Source organism: Cylas formicarius, unplaced genomic scaffold (assembly GCF_029955315.1).
Source record: "Cylas formicarius isolate icCylForm1 unplaced genomic scaffold, icCylForm1.1 PGA_scaffold_4__25_contigs__length_36172078, whole genome shotgun sequence".
Taxonomy (NCBI): domain Eukaryota; kingdom Metazoa; phylum Arthropoda; class Insecta; order Coleoptera; family Brentidae; genus Cylas; species Cylas formicarius.
This window is the reverse complement of record NW_026844334.1, coordinates 1163898-1182601: the sequence shown is the minus strand read 5'-3', so window position 1 is coordinate 1182601 and position 18704 is coordinate 1163898. Positions and strand designations below refer to the sequence as shown.

Below are 18704 nucleotides of genomic sequence, written 5' to 3'. Positions count from 1 at the left end.
CTTTGCATTTCTGGGAATTGGCTCCTCTATTTGAATTTATTTTCCTATAACTTCGGAAAATAGATAGACCGATGCACTTTTGTGATTTTTGATCGTTGACAAATAGATTTGTCCACGGAGACAGATATGTAAAGAAATTTGCCTTTTTCCACTTCTTCGTCAAAACTCCCCTCTAATATATATTTTTAAATTTGAAAATAATCTATTTAGAGTGAGTCAGACAGAGTGAGATTGTATATTCGAATTTCTTTCAAATGATAAAAATGAACAGGAATTTATTTATCAAAAACAAATATGGCGCCAAATATACCCCCTCCATCTTAAAACAAATTAAATTAATTAAAATGATTTTGTTAAATTCAATTAAGTTAAATTAATTAAATTCAATTTGTTTAATTAAATTTAATTTAATTAACTAACCAAAATGAAACAAATTAAGTTAAGTTTGTTAAATGTAACAAATTAAATTATAATTGTTGTATTAAATTAATCAGCTGAAATTAATTGACAGATTCATTGACTTCCTCGTTGAAACTTACACAGGAAAGGTATGACACTTAAAATGATGACATTCAAATTAAAAACTTTTTTACTCGCTGATGGTAGAGAATTATCGAGCCATTTTTTGACGGGTTCGAACGTAGTCATTTTGTTAGTAATGGTATAATGGTATAATGGTATAATTCTGTGAACACTATAGCCAAACAATAAATTAAATTAAAAAATATATTTATGAAGGCTCTACAGCAAGAATGTTTTAATAACTCTATGATTACCCCATTGGTGAAACAAGATTTATTAGATTGCTTAATAGTATCTTTAGACCAAAATTATTTTGAATTTAATGGACAGATTTACATCTCTAAAGAAGGTTTGATTATAGGAAACCCACTTAATCCTTTGTGTAAAAGTTTTCTATGGTGGTATAGATACGTGGATAATGTCTTTACCTGGTTTGTTGGAATGGACAGACAATTGACAAAATGGCTGCATTTCACTCTTTTATATGCAGACTTCTTAATACGCCACTCTCAACAGAAAATTACAATAAAGAACTTAATATCATTGCACAATTGCAAATTGCACTGAACAACGGCTACAGTCCGTCCATTATCGACAAAATTATAAATAAAAAACAAATCCAGACAACAGTAAACTTTATTTATCCGAAACCTAATACAGAACATACAGAACCCAGTGAAAAAGTTTCAAAACATTTGTCAAAATGTGGTTAAAAATAGCTTTCGGAACTAACAACACAATAGAAAAATTCTTAAACACAAAAAAACACATTTCTGAAGACAATTTTAACATTTTACAGCTACAAAAAGTAGAAAATTAAATTTATTGGAAGCCATGGAGATTAACAAAATGAGACATTCAAATGTATTACTTAACGATCAACTAGATTTAAATACCTCTCCATAATTAAACTTAAATACTTACAACAACATTAATTAAGATTTTATTGTCATTTTTCTGTATATGTAGTAGCAGGTAGTTTGTAAATATTACATTTGATAAAGACACGGTGTTGTCGAAACAATTGTGATGTGAATATATATAATTTCGTGAAAATCTGAACTTTTAGTTCTTATTTATTTCGTTAAATGGATTTCCATCAAGTAAAAGCCATCTCAGTTCAATTTTAGACAATTTTTAATTTTGGAATAGTCAATTATTAGTATTAGTATTATTGATTGACAATTACTTTATTTTCAGTAGTTATTAACCAAAAAAAACTTCAGTGTGTATAAAGAAAACAAATTTTATACCGTGCAGTACAAAGTAAAGTACAAATAGAAAGCAATTAAAAGCCACATCAGTTGAATGTCAGTCTACTGCTATAATAACAACAACATCTGTTTATATTATTTATTAATATCGGGTAGGTTTTATATTCTTATTGTTATTATTTACCTCTCTCTTTTTACATTTGTATATCGTTAGCAAATAGAAACCAAAAATCGACTACCAGGATGTCTGTATTTGAAACGCTCTATTTTGGACCAAACCATATCATCGGTAAACTTTGCTGATAAACTGAGACGAATTTATGAATGTCGGGAGAGAGAAAACTGTCCGTAGTTTTCCGCCGCCGGCGGCACCGAAAGAAGACAACAAAACGGCGAGATGAAATATTAACGTGACAAATTTAAATAAGTGTATGGGCGTCGCGGCCACCGAAACTGATAAATCGTGGAAAGTTTTGACGCGTGATATTTCCGCGGTCCTTATCGCCGACGGACGTAATTACTTCCATTATTTCTCCCGCGGACGATAGTTAATCGTTGCGGTTTCGCCGGTAATTAGGACAAAAACAAAAACAAACCGGAAAGGTCACCGTTTACGACTACGTTTCGAATTTAAGCGGAGTCCCCGTCAGGTTTTTCCTATCGGTGCTCTTATATCCGTTTTTTTTTGGCTTCAATTATAATATTTCATTTTTGGCAGAACAATGAACTAAAATAACTTAATTATTAATTATCTAACGATTAAGCATAATTAAATTAATTAAACTAAATGAATTTAATAATAATGAAACAGTTTTGTCAAATAATTTAATTTAGTTTAATGGGTATTGCGTAAGTGCCTTCCGTGGTAAACTTTACGGTATTATTACAGCTTACATGACAAATTAATTGAATTCTTAATTAAAATAATTAATTCATAATTAATAGCTATAATACCAGTGAAAACAATCTGGGCCGGATGGTTAGATTACATCTGTCTTGCTCTGCTTCAATTACAACATCACAGTTTTGCAACAACATCATTTAATTAATGAAACACCAATTAAATTTAATTAAATAAAATTCTATGCCGACATTGCGAATTAAAAATGAGACTCTTTCAAGCTTCTCATATAGGCGCCTCCTCCTCCTCCTCCCCGTGGCTCACAACCCGGGGTGGGTCTTAGCCGACTTGACGATGCGCCTCCATTGTTGTCTGTCGTTCATTAGGTCTAGTGCGTTATCGACTTCCATTATTTTTAGGTCCTTCTCGATGTTATCCCTCCAGCGAAGGCGAGGCCGACCTAGTGGTCTTTTTCCTTCGGGTGCCTCTTCCCATGCTAGCTTGGCTATTCGGTTGTCTGGAAATCTTTTCGCATGTCCGGCCCATTGTAGCCTTCTCGCTTTTATTTCGTTGATGATATTGGGGTCTTTGTATAGTTCATATAGCTCCCTGTTCTTGCGTATACGATATCTACCGGTTGTTATATCAGTGACCGGCCCATAGATTTTTCTCAGTACTCTCCGTTCAAAAACCCTGATCCGCTCTTCGTTGGCCACTGTAAGTGTCCAAGTCTCGCATCCATACATTATTACGGGTCTTAATATGGTTTTATATATGGATAGTTTAGTCGTGCGTGTGAGATTTTTTGATTTAAGAAGGTCTTGTAGCGCTGATAAACATCTATTACCAGCTTGTATTCTACAATTTATCTCTTCTGACCCATCAGCGTTTTCTGAGAGTGTTGTTCCTAGATATTTGAACTTTTTCACCCGGTCAAAGTTATAGTCACCCATTGTGATGTTTTGTCCTACTCTATCTCTCCTTTGGTTGTTTCTAGTTGTGTACATATATTTAGTTTTCCCTTCGTTGATCTTCAATCCCATATTTAGTGCCTGTTTCTCGAAGTTGGTGAAGGTCTCCTTGACGTTAAGTCTACTACTACCAATCACATCTACATCGTCTGCAAATGCTAGCAGTAGCTTTGGGCCATTATTGCGAAACATTGTCATTGGAGCCTTTATCTCCGCTTTCCTAACCACGTATTCTCTAAGGAGATGTTGAATAGCAAAGGTGAAATGGCATCGCCCTGCTTGAGGCCGTTGTTGACTTCAAAAATATCTGAGAGTTCTTGCCCGATCCTGACCTTGTTCTTCGCTCCATTGATACAAATTTGTGTTAGGCGTATCAGTTTTTTGGGGAAACCGAGTTCCTCCATAGCTTCCCAAAGTTTTACCCTGCAAACGTTATCGTAAGCTTGTTTGAAGTCCACAAACAGTTGATGTAATTCTTTATTAAATTCCCAGCACTTCTCCATTATTTGCTTAATGGTGAACACCTGATCTATAGTTGACCGGTCTTTTCTGAATCCACACTGATATTCGCCCACTATTTCGTTGGCGTATGGCTTAAGTCTGTCGAGGAGTATGTTGGCTAAGATTTTATATGCGGTGTTCAGCAAAGCTATTCCGCGGTAGTTACCACATATCATTTCGTCCCCTTTTTTGTGTATCGGTACAATTACCCCTTCTTGCCATTCGTTTGGTATTACTTCTGTTCGCCATATTATCTCGATGAGTTTGTGCATAGCCGAGTGCAGTGTTTCTCCCCCCTGCTTCCAACATTCGCTTGGGATCATGTCGCTTCCTGGCGCCTTATTGTTTTTGAGTCTGTAAATCGCTTGTTTGACTTCATCATAGTTAGGAGTATTGTCTGTGACTTCGGCTGACTGGAATATTTTAGTTTCTGTGTTTTCTATGCTTTCGGTGTTGAGCAGTTCATGGAAATATTCTCTCCATGTGTTTAGGATTTCTGCTTTATTAGTTATGAGTTGGCCATCTTGATGCTTTAGAGAGTTTGTGGTTCTTGGTTGGTAGCCTTTTTTAAAATCTAATATTCCTTTGAAGTAGGTCCTAGCGTTGTTGTTGCGTCTGTTTTCCTCAATTTCCTTCACCTTTTGTATTTGGAGTTCTTTTTTCTTCTTCTTCATAAGCCTTCTTGCTATTGATCTCGTTCGCTTATATTCGTTTATGGTTTCTTCTGTGGTATTTTGCAGCATTATTTGTCTGGACATTTTCCTGTTCTCGATCGCCCTCTTACACTCTTCGTCAAACCATTGTTTCCTTTTCTGTTTGGGCCGCAGGCCTAAGACGTTCTCGTTTGCATTATTCACCGTTTCTTTCAGTTTATTCCAAAATATGTTAGTGTCCTCCTCAATAGCCATTTGATTAATTTGGTTGGTTATCGTCTCTGTGTATCTTGTTCTTGTCTCTTCTTCTTTTAATATTTCTACGTTCCATGTTTTTGTTGGGTTACCCTTTGTGCTCTTGCTACTAGATATTCTAGCTCTAATCTTAGAACTCACCAGTATATGGTCTGTATCTGCATCCGCCCCACGAAGACTTTTAACATCTAAGCAATTACTACTGTGTCTGGAGTCTATTAGTACATGGTCTATTTGGTTTCGTGTTCTACCATCATTAGATATCCATGTCTGTTTGTGTATGTTTTTATGTTCAAAGTAGGTTCACTTGATAAGGAGGTTATATGTTGTGGCGAAGTCTATTAGCCTTAGTCCGTTGTCGTTGCTTTCATCATGGAGGCTTAAATGCATTTTCCTTACCGATTTTAGCGTTAAGGTCTCCTAGGATCATCAGCATGTCATGTCTTGGTACTTTATCCACAATATTTGCCAGCTGTTCATAAAACGTATCTTTTGTCTCTTCATCCTTCTCTTCTGTCGGGGCATGCACCGATATCAAGGTGTAATTATACCAGCGGCCTTTTAGCCTGATCCAACAGAGTCGCTCATTGATTGGGCAAAAATCTATAATGGACGGCACCAATTGTTCCTTTACAACGAATCCCGTTCCATATTCATGTCTATCCTGTTCATTGCCACTGTAGAAAACCACTGATTTGCTGATTTTAACGTTTCCGTTTCCAGTCCATCTAACCTCCTGAACCGCTGTAATATCTAGTCCCCGTAATTCTAGTGTCTTGATAGCATGGGTTGATGCCCCAGGGCGGTACCAGCTGAGGATATTCCATGTTCCTATATTCATATCCTGTTTTCTTAGCCATTGTCGTTTCCTTTTATCCAATCTATTCCGAGGCTTATCGTCCGTTTTCGTAGCAAGGTCTTTTTCCGAGGTGAGGTTGCTAGCCTCACGCTCAACCCTCCTCCTTTATCCGGGCTTGGGACCGGCAGTGACAATTGTGAGCTACTCGGTCCACCCACAACTGCCCCAGGCGGAGTTATAGGGGTTATAGTATAGGCGCCTGGATAGTCAGATTACAGAAGTTTTACTTTACATACATTAATTTAATTTATTTAATTAATAATTACTAAGTGCGTTCTGGGTAAAATTAGTAAAGTCTTGCCTTGCTTCCGTTTCAATAGTTAAGTTAATTAAATTAATTAAAGCAAATAATTTATTAATCGAAATAATTATATCATTGTTTCCATTAATTAATTATTAATTAAATAAATAATTAATTAATAATCAAGTTAAATTTGTCGTATTTTTTACGAAAGTCCATTTACTATTTCAATGTGTACTGAACGAATATCTTTTTTATTTTTGACAAATGCAAGCAAAAATTAATCCATATTTGGAGAAGCTGGAACATTTTCAATAATTTATTTCGTGTTAAATGAGCTGATAGAAAGAATAGAAGACATAAGCCGTGGCGTACTGTCTATTTCTATGTTGTTGGACGTTACGCGGTTAAGATTGCCGCCATTTTCACTTGCTTTCCGCTTGACCTGCGGGATAATGGACGATGATGTCGTCCGGCTGCGAGCTTCTCATATTTTTATACGGTCATTAAGCGCTTTTAGTACCCATAACCGTCTAGGATAGACAATGAGAGGAAAAAAGCAGCGGCATTTTGAAATTCAATATACGTCGCGTATTTTAACGGCTCCATTCTGGCTAATGGTTTATCGCTCTTAAATATACAGGGTGAGAATAACCTTAAATGCGCAAATAGTTGCAGTTTTGTTAGCTATACACAGAAACATTTTTAGTTTTTGCAAGATTTGGTAAGTGTCAATATTAGAAAAAAAACTGATTTTCTGTGATTTTTTGCAAAATACCAGAAAGTTTTGTAATATGTAATATAACGTAAAAATATTGTTCCTCATGCTTGTCATTTTTGGCAGTTGCAAAACCTTGAACAAGTCTCGAGAGGTTTGTTGTCAACGGTAGTTTAACGGACATCCGTTCAAAAAGATGTCACAGTTATGTTGTACAATTAAAATTCATTATTTAAAAACGATAAAATTGCATTAAGAAAAACGCAATTTATATTCACATGTCGAAAACGAGTGCGCGGGAAAATATTTTTTTTGATATTTCGGTAAGAATTAAATTGTATGGTAAAATCAATGGACTGGAGGAGAGCCGGACAGTTATATACACCGTTCCAAATTTTATAAAACGTCAAGATATCGGAGTGGGTTCTTCTAATTTCCAGACTATCTATCCCAAAAGGCTCACATACCAGAAAATAATTAATGTGAAAGTTATTGTAGATATTTATACCCGCTCTATATGCTAGGGACCTCAGAAACGCCCTCTGAACAGTCTCCAATCTATGAATGTGACATTTGTAATGTGGAGACTACACTACTGAGGCATACTCCAGTGTAGATCTAACTAAGATGCAATAAAGGGTTTTTAAACAGTCGGATGAGAGCAGTGTACTATTACGGGTAATAAAACACGGACCTCTCATGCCCTTGTTAACAATATCCTCCAGCTGATCCAAAAAGGTCAGTTTACTGTCAGAGACGACTCCAAGGTCCCTAACTTTGGTGACACACTCTATCGTTGTATTGTTAATAATATACCTATTTTGAAGGGTGTTCGTTAAGCGCGAAAAAGTAACACTAACATACTTTCCAACATTTAGATCCAGACCATTTTCTATGCACCACGAACTGACATTATTATTAAAGAAAAAATTAAAGAAAACCGGACCTACGTGTGAGCCCTGAGGCAAACTCTAGTGCACCACAATTTCGCTGGAAACATAATTGTTGATTCGGACCTGCTGTGTATGCTCTGTCAAAAAGCTGTGACAAAATTCAACCAGATTACCACCCAGCCCCATGGCCCGAAACTTACGGACAAGATGCTCATGAAAGTCCGTGTAGACAGTGTCCACTTGTTTAGACTTCTCAAAAGCACCCGGCAGATCCAGCTGATAAATCAGCAGGTTAGTCACAGTGGGCCTGCCCTGAAAAAACCCGTGTTGGTTGTCACACATAATTTTTTTACAATACCAGCAAATAGGCTGACAGAATAGTATATCAAAAAGTTTTGGAATGACAGATTGTATGCATATAGCTCTATAGTTACTAATATTGCTTCTGTCACCACATTTGTGAATTGGCCTTAAATAACTTCATTTCCAGTAATCAGGAAAAACATCAGACCATAAGGAAGCATTAAAAATGTGGTGGAGGGGGCCCACTCGAGGTACACACACATTTTTTTAATAAAATAGATGAAATATTTAGTACGAGTACTTAGACCGAAGGCTATCTATCCCCGCAAATATTCGGAGAGTAAAGTAAAGTAAAGTTAATGACATTTAAGTCCAAACCATAGTCAAATTTATAGTCAGGAACATCCCCTTCATGTTTTTTGTATGTATGCAATTAGGATAAGCACCCGATCTTCAGCGTTTACCCTATATGAATATGAGTTATAACAGTCTCTATACTGCGAGAAAAGTGCGTAATCATCAATCTTGCCAGACTGCTTATATCTGGAAATAATTCTTTGACCAACAAAACCGCATCACTTTCAACAACAACAATTTCCAAAATGTTTCGTTTAACATTAACATTTATAATAATAAATTTGCAAATCTTCCGTCATCACCTTGTTGACTTTTTCAGAGATTAACTGGAGGAATCCCAGATGATTTTTATATATTGGGTTGTTCGGAAAGTCATTTCGTTTTTTTTGGGGAACATGAAAGACAGTTTTCGTATAATGAATAAATATTTTATTAAATTATATATTGGCCATTCTGGTCCAACACCTTTTGCCATCTTTCTGGCAGTAATATAATTCCCCTCTCATAAAAGTTTTGGTCCTTGCTGGCAAAAAACTGGTTCAGGTGGTTTTTGACATCTTCATTTGAGGTAAAGGTTTTGCCATCCAAAAAATTTTGCAGGGACCGGAACAAATAGTAGTCGGAAGGCGCCAGATCTGGAGAATATGGTGGACGTTGCAGTACGTCCCATTCAAGCTGTAAAAGTTTTTGGCGAGTGACCAAACTTGCGTGAGATCTCGCATTATCCTGGTGGAACACTACACCCTTCCTGTTGATTAATTCGGGCCTCTTCTCTTTAAGTGAATCATTCAATTTGTCCAGTTGATGACGATAGACTTCTGAATTAATCGTTGTATTGTCCGGCAAAAGCTCAAAAAAAACGATTCCTTTGACATCCCACCAAACGGAGAGCATCACCTTTTTTTGGTGAATGTTGGCTTTTGACACGCTTTGAGCCGGTTCATCTTTTCTGCTCCATGACCTCTTGCGTTTAACATTGCTGTATACAACCCATTTTTCGTCCCCAGTAATAATCCGCTTCAAAAGTGGATCATTTTCTTGACGTTTGAGGAGCGAATCACACACGTCAACGCGACGACACAAATTTCGCTCCGTAAGGACATGGGGCACCCACACATCGAGCTTTGAGGTTAAGCCCATGCCTTTCAAATGGCCATAAACAGTCGAATTCGACAAATTTAATCTCTCACCGATCTCTCGTGTGGTTATTCGCCGATTTGCATCAACTAATGCCTTTATCGCATCTTTGTCAGCTTCGACCGACCTTCCAGACCGTGGTGCATCTTCGACATCAAAATTGCCGGATCGAAATTTTGCAAACCAGTTCTGGCACTGGCGTACTGTTAACACGCCTTCTCCATACACATCCGTCAATTTTTTTCTCGCTTGGAGAGCATTTTTACCTTTTCTGAAGTAAAAAAGTAAAATATGACTAAAATGCTGCTTATTGCTCTCCATATTTAAAAGGGCACCAACCAAAAACTACTGCGTAGAATTAATAGAACTTTTTCACACACAAGCCTTGCAATATCAGCTCTCAAGACATATAATGGTTATGCGGCTTAAGTGTGAAGTTGGTTTCGAAAAAACGTAATTAAGTCCTCTGACGGGAAAAAACGAAATGACTTTCCGAACAACCTTATAGTTTCTTTGAAAGGTAACCAACCTTTTAGTTACAAATTGATAAGGAGTATGAGATCCTCCATTTAAAAGCTACGGGGGTTTTATAAAAGTAACGACAAGAACATTACAAAACAAAAAAATTAGTTGGGTGTCTAGAAGCCACTTTTCCCGCTCATTTTCGCGACAAAAGCGGAGGAAATTAAACTCGCCCGGGCACAAATACACTTTAATTCGATCACGGGAGACGGTCGGTGTCGCGGCGCTCGAAAAAATCGAGTTAAACCAGCGTCGACAGCCGCGACGCAACACAAAGCAACGCTAGCAGTGCATTACAGAAAGTTAATTATCCTCCTCGATCCTTTGGCAATCGCGTTTCGCAACTTGCGCCGTTTTTTTCGAATTTTGTTTACTTATTTTTCAAAATTTGTAATTTAAATATTTAATTTTTCGTTTTTTCCGTATTTTGTGTATTTATTTTTCAAAATTTGTATTTAAATATTTTATTTTTTTGAAATAATTTTATTCCGATACGAAAATAGATGGAAAAATTATTGAGAAATGTCCAGGATCGAACCCGGGACCTTTGAAAAAGCGACAGATGCTCTAACACCTTAGCCTGCGAAGAAGTTCGATTTTGATACGCTCGCAGACGTTTTCAAACTTGCTCCGTGTTCTAATATTTAAATTTTTTTAAATAAATTTTCTCCTATACGAAAAAATTTTTGGGAAATGTCCGGGGTCGAACCCGGAATCTTTGAAAAAGCGACTGACGCTCTATCACCTTTGCCTCTGTAGACGTTCCACTTCAATTCACTCGCATAACGTTTCGAAACTTGCCCAGTTTTTTTTAACGTTTTTTTACGAGGTATTGTGATTATTTATTTTTCATAATTTGTATTCAAATATTTTATTTTTCGTTTTTTTCGTATACCGTTTACTTATTTTTTAAAATTTGTATTTAAATACTTTATTTTATTGAAATAATTTTATTCCGATAGGAAAATAGATGGAAAAATTATTCAGAAACGTCCGGGATTGAATCCGGGACCTTTGAAAAAACGACAGATGCTCTAACACCTTAGCCTGCGAAGACGTTCGATTTTGATACGCTCGCAAACGTTTTGAAACTTGCACCGTTTTTTAATATTTTGTTTATTTATTTTTCAAAATTTTTTTTAAAATAATTTTTTCTTGTACGAAAATAGACGAAAAAATTTTTGGGAAACGCCAGGGATTGAACACGGAATCTTTGAAAAAGCGACCGACGCTTTATCACCTTTGCCTGTGTAGACGTTCGATTTTAATATACTCGAACAACTTTTCGAAACTTGCCCCCGTTTTTTACGAGCTTTCTTTATTTTTTTTCAACAAAATTTTTATTTAAATATTTTCCGATACGAAAATAGATGGAAAAATTACTCGGAGACTCCCGGGATCGAACCCGGTCCCTTTGAAAAAGCGACCGACGCTTTATCAGCTTACCCTGCGAAGACGTCCAACTATTATAAGCTCGCACAACGTAAAGTAGGCTGTTTTACTTTACATTCTGTTTTCTCTCTCCTACGGTGCTATAGGATCGCATCTATCAAATAATTGTTGACGTTCTGAGTGTTTAGGAGATTCAATATTGCTGAACGTCAATCTCAAATCTAAGCTGCGTTGAATTTGGCGAATTCAACAATAACTTGTTGTTGTGTGCATTTGAATTTTGTTTGACTAGCTATCTCCTTTAGTTCGATAGGCAATTTATTATAAATTTTTACAGTCTAAATAACTATTTGATGTAAGAGACAGTCGGTGTGTAGGTATTTTTATGTTAATATTCGTTGTTAAATTGTACTGAATATCTGAGTTTCTTGAGAGCATATATGCATATAAGCATTTTTACATAAGCATTCCATGGCTAGTCCGTAAAACGCGTTTCTGAATTTTAAAACATAATAAACATAATTGATAAATTTAACCTACATTTTGTCCATCTTTCTCTAACCTCACTACATGATGAGATAGTACTATTTACATCTTCTGAATTCCTTCTCAATCAAATAAAAAAAAGATGAGATAACCTCGTTTATCACTCAACTTTGATCGAATGCCTAATGGACTTGTACCGTTGTACCGTATCTTCTAGATTTGAATCGGTAATGTTTATTTTTGCAGGTGTCGTTGTTTTTGCTGGCGCTGGAGATAACGTTCATCGTGGTAGGCGACGCCGTTCATCCCGGTAAGTACGAGAGTCCGTAGACCGCGTTTGTTTGGGCAGTAAATTGCAGTAAACGTTAATAACTGTGGGGTGGGGTGGCGACGTCATCCGTGTCAGCCGCTCCTCCTTGTCAGGGCCGATGCGCCGTATTTGCCGCAGTAGTTTCGCCGTAAACAACGTCCTCCGGATCCGCCGTGTAATTGCTTCAAATTGTTTTGATTCACGAGGGATACCGTGAGAGAGAGAGAGAGAGAGAGAGAGAGAGAGAGAGAGAGAGAGAGAGAGAGAGAGAGAGAGAGACGGCGATAACTAACGGCATCGCTGACGTTTATTTGTCGTAAATACGGACGTGAACTTTTTCTTGTGGCGCTTTTAATACGACTAATTGGTTAATTGAGTAGAACCGGCAACGTTGTCCGCAAAGCAAATGTTTCGCATTCGTTCGAAGCGACTAGCCAAAGCTTCACCTCAGCATTCTGTGGTCGAAACGGTAAATTATTATCTACACTAGACGCTCAGTGGTCGTATCCGCCCGTTTTCACATAAATTCGCACTTTTATTAAACTTTAGATTTGGAAACGGATGCGAAGTGTCATATTTGCAAATTTATTGCTTAATATCGGTTTGCCAGAGTGGCGGTTTTAACGTTCCGCCGTTTAAATAGCGCGGTGATAAATAAAAAAGAGCCGAGGAATATTTTCATAACTTTTCGCACCCCCTGGAAAGTTGGACGTACCCTAGAATCTTCGGGCCCTCTTCATTCCGTATGTTCTCGGAGTAAACCTGAAGGAATTAAATTGTTTGCATCATAATATTTTTTTAAATACCATTAATGTTAGTTTCACTCCTGAGTAAGAGTTGTGAACTGGTTTGAAAAGAGATGATAGTATAGAAATATTTATAATTTCATTTTTTTTCTTCGTAGGACCACAAAACCGAGATTTTCTTTATTGGACCGAGGTGGCTTTTACTTGATGAAAACAAACGAAAAATGTTCAGATTTTCACAATTTTCAATACTTTATGACAACTGTTTCGGCAACACCATGCATTTATCAAATACAAAATATGACCATATTCCGACACTTTTATATTAAAGCAGTTAGTAATAGAATCTTAATTGCAGGTATAGGGTTATAAATTTAAATTTAACAGCGGAGACGCATTTAAATCCAGTGGGTCCATTTCGAATACCTGATTTTATTAACCTCCATACAAAAAACCTAGCAAGAAAATTTCAAAATATCTATCTAAATTTGGAATTTGGATTAAAACTAAATTACGAAAAACTCAAAAATGTGGAGTTTACAAGTTGAAATGTGGACCTTGTCCTAAAACTTACATATAACTATGCCATTAATTTAAATTCAGAAATGCACAACTTTCACGATAATTTTGATATCCTACATAATCATTCAAAAAGCAAAAAACTAAATTTAAATTTATAACCCTATATTTGTAATTAAGTATCTCTTACTACCATATTTTGTATTTGATAACAGCACGGTGTTGCCGAAACAGCATTATCTTTTTCTATTTATCTGTACACAGCTTGATATTACACTGGTTTTGTTAATTTTCCTTATCTTCTACTAGTTCACTTTCACTGTGATATGTGTGTGTTTCCACTATGCTATGCTATGCTATTATGGGATCGTCAACATAGAAAACATGGTAAAAAACAAATCGTCAAGTTGTCAAACTTAATCAAATACAATTTAATATTTTCATTCTTAAATAATTCTTCCACTGAATAGTATTTTATCTAAGGTTTGCCTTACAGTCGCTGTTTTACCTAATATTCGTTAGTTCCGCATATCATAATGATATTTTTATTATGATTTTTGAAATTCGACAAATAGCCAGAAAATTTTATGAGATTTCGTATATGGGTGACTCCTGGTTAGTTTTTTGTTGATGTGCTGAAATGTCGATTCAGGTAGTAATTATATAATTTCCTAAAAATGTTTTCATTTGCTTGCCTGAACTCTGATTTCAACAATAAACAATAACAACGAACTACTAGAAGCAAAAAAAAACAGCAATCTCAACTGTCAACAATCAATCAAAAATTTAAGCCAATTCGCGGGCCTAACCAACTTTTCTTCTTTTCAATCCGTTTGAACACGATCACCGATGTCATTCGACCATTACTAGACTGTCTTTGTCGGTTACTAACCAACACCGTAATTTATTGCTGTAGCAGTAATCATTTAAAATTAATGAAATCTTAACTGTCAACCATCGGTTCGCGAGTCTAACTTTCTTTTCGTCTTTTCGATTCGTTTGAGCACGACTTCCTATGTCATACACCCATTACGCAATGGTCTGGCAACAAAAGGCCCATATTTTATCACGGCACTAATCGCACAAAATTTGGCCTATCGTACTTGTCGGAAAGTGTCCGGTTTTGATGGAAGCGTCTTCGTAGAAGCTCGCGGAATAAAAAAGTTTCGCAAACGAACAACTAATTACGGGGCGGTGGCGGGGGAACAAAAATTAAACGAACCCTCGTAGACGTGCAAAAAGAAAAGCTCGTTAAACAAGTTTCCCTTCGTCGGGATTAGCACGGGGCGGCGGAAGCGGCAGAAGAAACCAGACGTACGGGAAGTTTAACGAGGAAACGTCAATTGATTCTCCAGATCGTTACTTACACGTCGTTAGCTACTTCCAATCTCCTCGTCGGGCGTTTTTTCTTTTATTTTAATCGCTCGGAGGGGCCGGATCGGAATGGGCCTTTTTAAATCTGGCTTTTTGTGCGGCCCGCAGGCTGATTTTAAAAGTTTGGATTTTTTTCATTGTGCCTTGTGCAATAAATGTTACAGTTCGTAAAATATGGCATTTCCGAGGTATTTGACTCAAAAGGAATTGGAGGCGGCTATGGAGAAGATCGTGATGGATGAGGACAATAACAATAATAGTCGGAAGCCTTATTTGGATTGACGTATTCTTATGTATTGTAGCATTTCATTACTTGTAAATTTAAGCTAAAAGTAACGTGAAAAAATATTTACAGAACATAGTCACGCGGTCTATATTTCACCCGACTGATGAAGAAGATATGAACGATAACATAAATCTAAAAGAGTTTGGGGAACCAACTGATATGGTTGGAACTTTCGAGTTATATACACCGAATGATACAGCTGTCCGTCAACAGTCCTGTAATTCATCAACTACTGAAACTGAGATGCAAAACCCTGGAATTGAAAAGAAGACGTACGCCGTCTGCAAACGACAGTAGAAGCAATTCTACTGTCAAATGGAAGAGAAGTCAGATTGAATACACTCGCACACCTATATCCGATGAATTTAGATCATGCAAGGAACGAAAAAATAGGCTTTCTGGAAAAACTCCGCTTGAAACATTACAATTGTAATGAGTGTAATGTGCAATTACATATTTTATGCTTTGTAAAATATCACCAAAAATGAAACCGGGTGTTACCAGTGGTGCGCTCACCATAAAATATTATGCGTTTTTTGTATCAAATCAGGTTCTATTTGGAAAACAATCTATTTTTAGTTGTTTACTGTCGAATTTGAACTACGTAACAGTATTTTTTTGTACGTTTCGATTTTTTTTTTGACACATGTAATGTATTCTTAAGTGAAACAAAATAAATAATTTACGAGCAAAAAGGTATTTTTTTGTGCTTGGGATAATACGGGTTAATAAAAACTCATTAGAGCTCAATATTGTGTAGAAAAAAAATCGTTGTTTCCACTCCTCCCCGTTGGGCGTAGTGTTTGAGGTTATTCCAAGATGATTGCTCCGAAATCAGCTTTGCTTATCTATTTGCCTGCGGCCTAAATTTAATAATAATCAAAGATAATCGACCTTTACTGTTTATCGTATAAACACAATATAAAAAATACTAAAAGTTCTGTTTTTTAAATACGACGAAAATACCTACTTAACCTAACTAACAAAGCCTAGTTGAAGATAATGATCTAAAAATAATCAGCATAATAATAATAATGGTTGTACTAGAAATACAGTTCGAATTATAATAATTCTCACTTAACATATTATCAACAAAATGGAATCTGCAAGAACCAGATTCTGCTCAAGTCTAGTGATACATATACAATCTATTACGTCACACAAGAAAAGGGTAAAAAAGTATGAAAAACAGCCCTGATCTATAGTTGATTGTTGAGTTCCACCTTCCTGTTCTTAACCTAACTGTTCTTAATGTGATCTTTAAATCACAGAATGCAGTATCAAACCTAAATATTCGCCTGTATGTGAATATGAGAGAGGTATTACATTCACCTTTTATGCATAACATCTTTTACCTCAAGTATCTGAGAATCATTGCCAAAGAGTAACACTGACGATTCAGTTGGGTTAAGCTGCAGCTTGATTAAATTTGCACAGATCAGCGTTAGTTATAATTTCTACTTCTTTAATTTTAGTAACTGGAAATGAATAGTAGATCTGAGTATCATCCGCACAGGGCTGCTGACTGCAAAGCTCCAATGACTCGCTAAAACTAGAAGTGTAAATAGTATATAACAAGCGAGTCATAATTCTACCCTGTGGTTCCCAGCCGAAATGGCGATGCAAAATGCTTATTATTATAGAATGCGGTTAGAACTCGATTTATTGGCAACGAGGATATAATGCAGAATAGAGACAAGTAGTTTATGATTTATCGTATCGAACTGAAGTCCAGCATTATCAGTGCATTGGTCATCTAGCCACAAACCTTATTAAAGCCTACAGAATTTTATATTTGGCCATTTTTTTGCCAAGTATCCTCTTCAAGAAAATGAAAAGAGCAGGAAGAATACTTATCTATGGCAGCCGTGGGGTTTCTTGTATTTGGAAGACGTGTTGCTTTTGCATCTAATACTGACCTGGAGTTTTTTGAGGAGAACCTCGAGTTATTGAAACGCACTAATGCTAGTTAAATCGAATCTGAAAACTCAAACACAAAAACTCTAATCTCGCGGTTTGCGAGGTTCGAGGTTATGTCAAGATTTCTGCTCTCGAACTGGCTTTGCTAATCTACTTTCGTTTGCCATACACTTAATGCGGACCTGTATGTTTTGAGCATTACCTCTAGTCATTAAAATTCAATGATCCTGGCTAAATCTAACCTTAAAATTGAGCGGAGATTGTGTTGTCATTTGTTTTTTGTTTATATATTTTAATATCGCCCAGTGGGATTCGATTTTAATAAGGGATGATGGCCACTACCCGTTCGCCTCGTTCGCTGTTTCCTCTACCCTCACGGAAAATATAAACACTTCGACTTAATCAACCCTCCCGATCTAAGTGGATTAAAGCCAGCCGCGTCTCGACGAATTTTAAACGAAATTGTTTTTTTATTGTTGTTACGCTAGTGGGAGGTCGTGTTCGTCCCTCGTTATCTAGCGATAGGAGGAAAACACAAAGGGCATTCCCTACTTATTAGATGTGTCTCGAAAACTGCACCGCACCCGATCTAAGTCGACTAGTAATGGGTATTGTTTTATTTCTCTCGTTTCTTTCTAGAGGAAGCCAAACGCGATGTATACGGAGGATGGATAAATACAGTCCTTTAAAAATTGTATATTATTATTATTATTATTATTACCATTGTTATTATTATTATCAGGCTGCCGTTATTCAGTTTTGATTAGTTGGCAAAATTACTGACTGACTTGACCATTTTTAAACAATTTTAAACATTAAACAACATTTTAAACCAAAGATGACATAGCAAAAATCTTCAAAACTTTGTATTTACATTTTTTTTCTGTCTGTACATACTTATTGAATTGTAGAAGTTTTAATACCTAAAAAGCTGTGGGTATTAACCTGTTGATATATTTATATCACTGTCAGCTCCAACCCAAGCGCTGTCCCACGTTTTTAACACAAGTTTGCTGGATTATTATTTCTATTATCAAAGTTATTTACACGATCGGATTTTGTTTTGTGCCAAAAATGATAACTTGGCACTTGTTATTGACTAAATGATATGGTTGCTGAGTTGCTGCAGTTATAAGTGTTTATCAACCTCAATGTCCCGCAATTCACTTTGATTTACAGAATTAACAATTTTTGAAGGATAATTTGAAAACAAAAAGAAGATAGGGTGGCACCGCCGTCCTTTTTAGATCAGCTCCTCCGCCCTCCTAAGTTAAAAATCGTTACGGGACATCTGCGTCTCCGATGATGGATTCGGGCGATAATCTTTCAGATTACGAAACTTTCGCCCTAAAATAAAAATAAACGCCTCAATTTGGAGGGTCCGACGGCCTCGGGAGGGAGAAGGTTGTCGATTTAGCAAATTAGACGGCGCGTCGCCGAATAGCCAATTTGGATCCTATTTCTTCCTTGGAAAGGTCCGATGAGGAATTAATTTCGGGATTGAACAGAGGTAGCAAATTGGAGGTTTAATAGATCTTGCCGATTAAAAAAATAACCGCAAAACTATCGGACTACATGTCGCATTTCGTTGCTTGGAATGTTGAAATTAAAGTGTGTTGGTCAAATGATTTATTTTTTACTATTAAATTAGGTAAACGCGCTGTTTATTAGAGGAACTCTATGT

General features: G+C 36.4%; 2 protein-coding genes across 4 annotated transcripts in view; both read left to right on the top strand.

Annotated features, from left to right (window-relative positions):
- Window positions 1–18704, top strand: part of LOC132700488 (NADH dehydrogenase [ubiquinone] 1 beta subcomplex subunit 2, mitochondrial-like) — a 190286-nt gene that overhangs the window by 63864 nt on the left and 107718 nt on the right. The window lies entirely within an intron of this gene.
- LOC132700483 (suppressor of lurcher protein 1) overlaps window positions 1–18704 on the top strand; it is a 202204-nt gene that overhangs the window by 77845 nt on the left and 105655 nt on the right. For all 3 annotated transcript variants that reach the window (XM_060667836.1, XM_060667837.1, XM_060667839.1), the window contains one exon: window positions 12112–12175. In XM_060667836.1, coding sequence (XP_060523819.1) covers window positions 12112–12175 — 64 coding nt within the window. The remainder of the gene's footprint in view (window positions 1–12111; window positions 12176–18704) is intronic.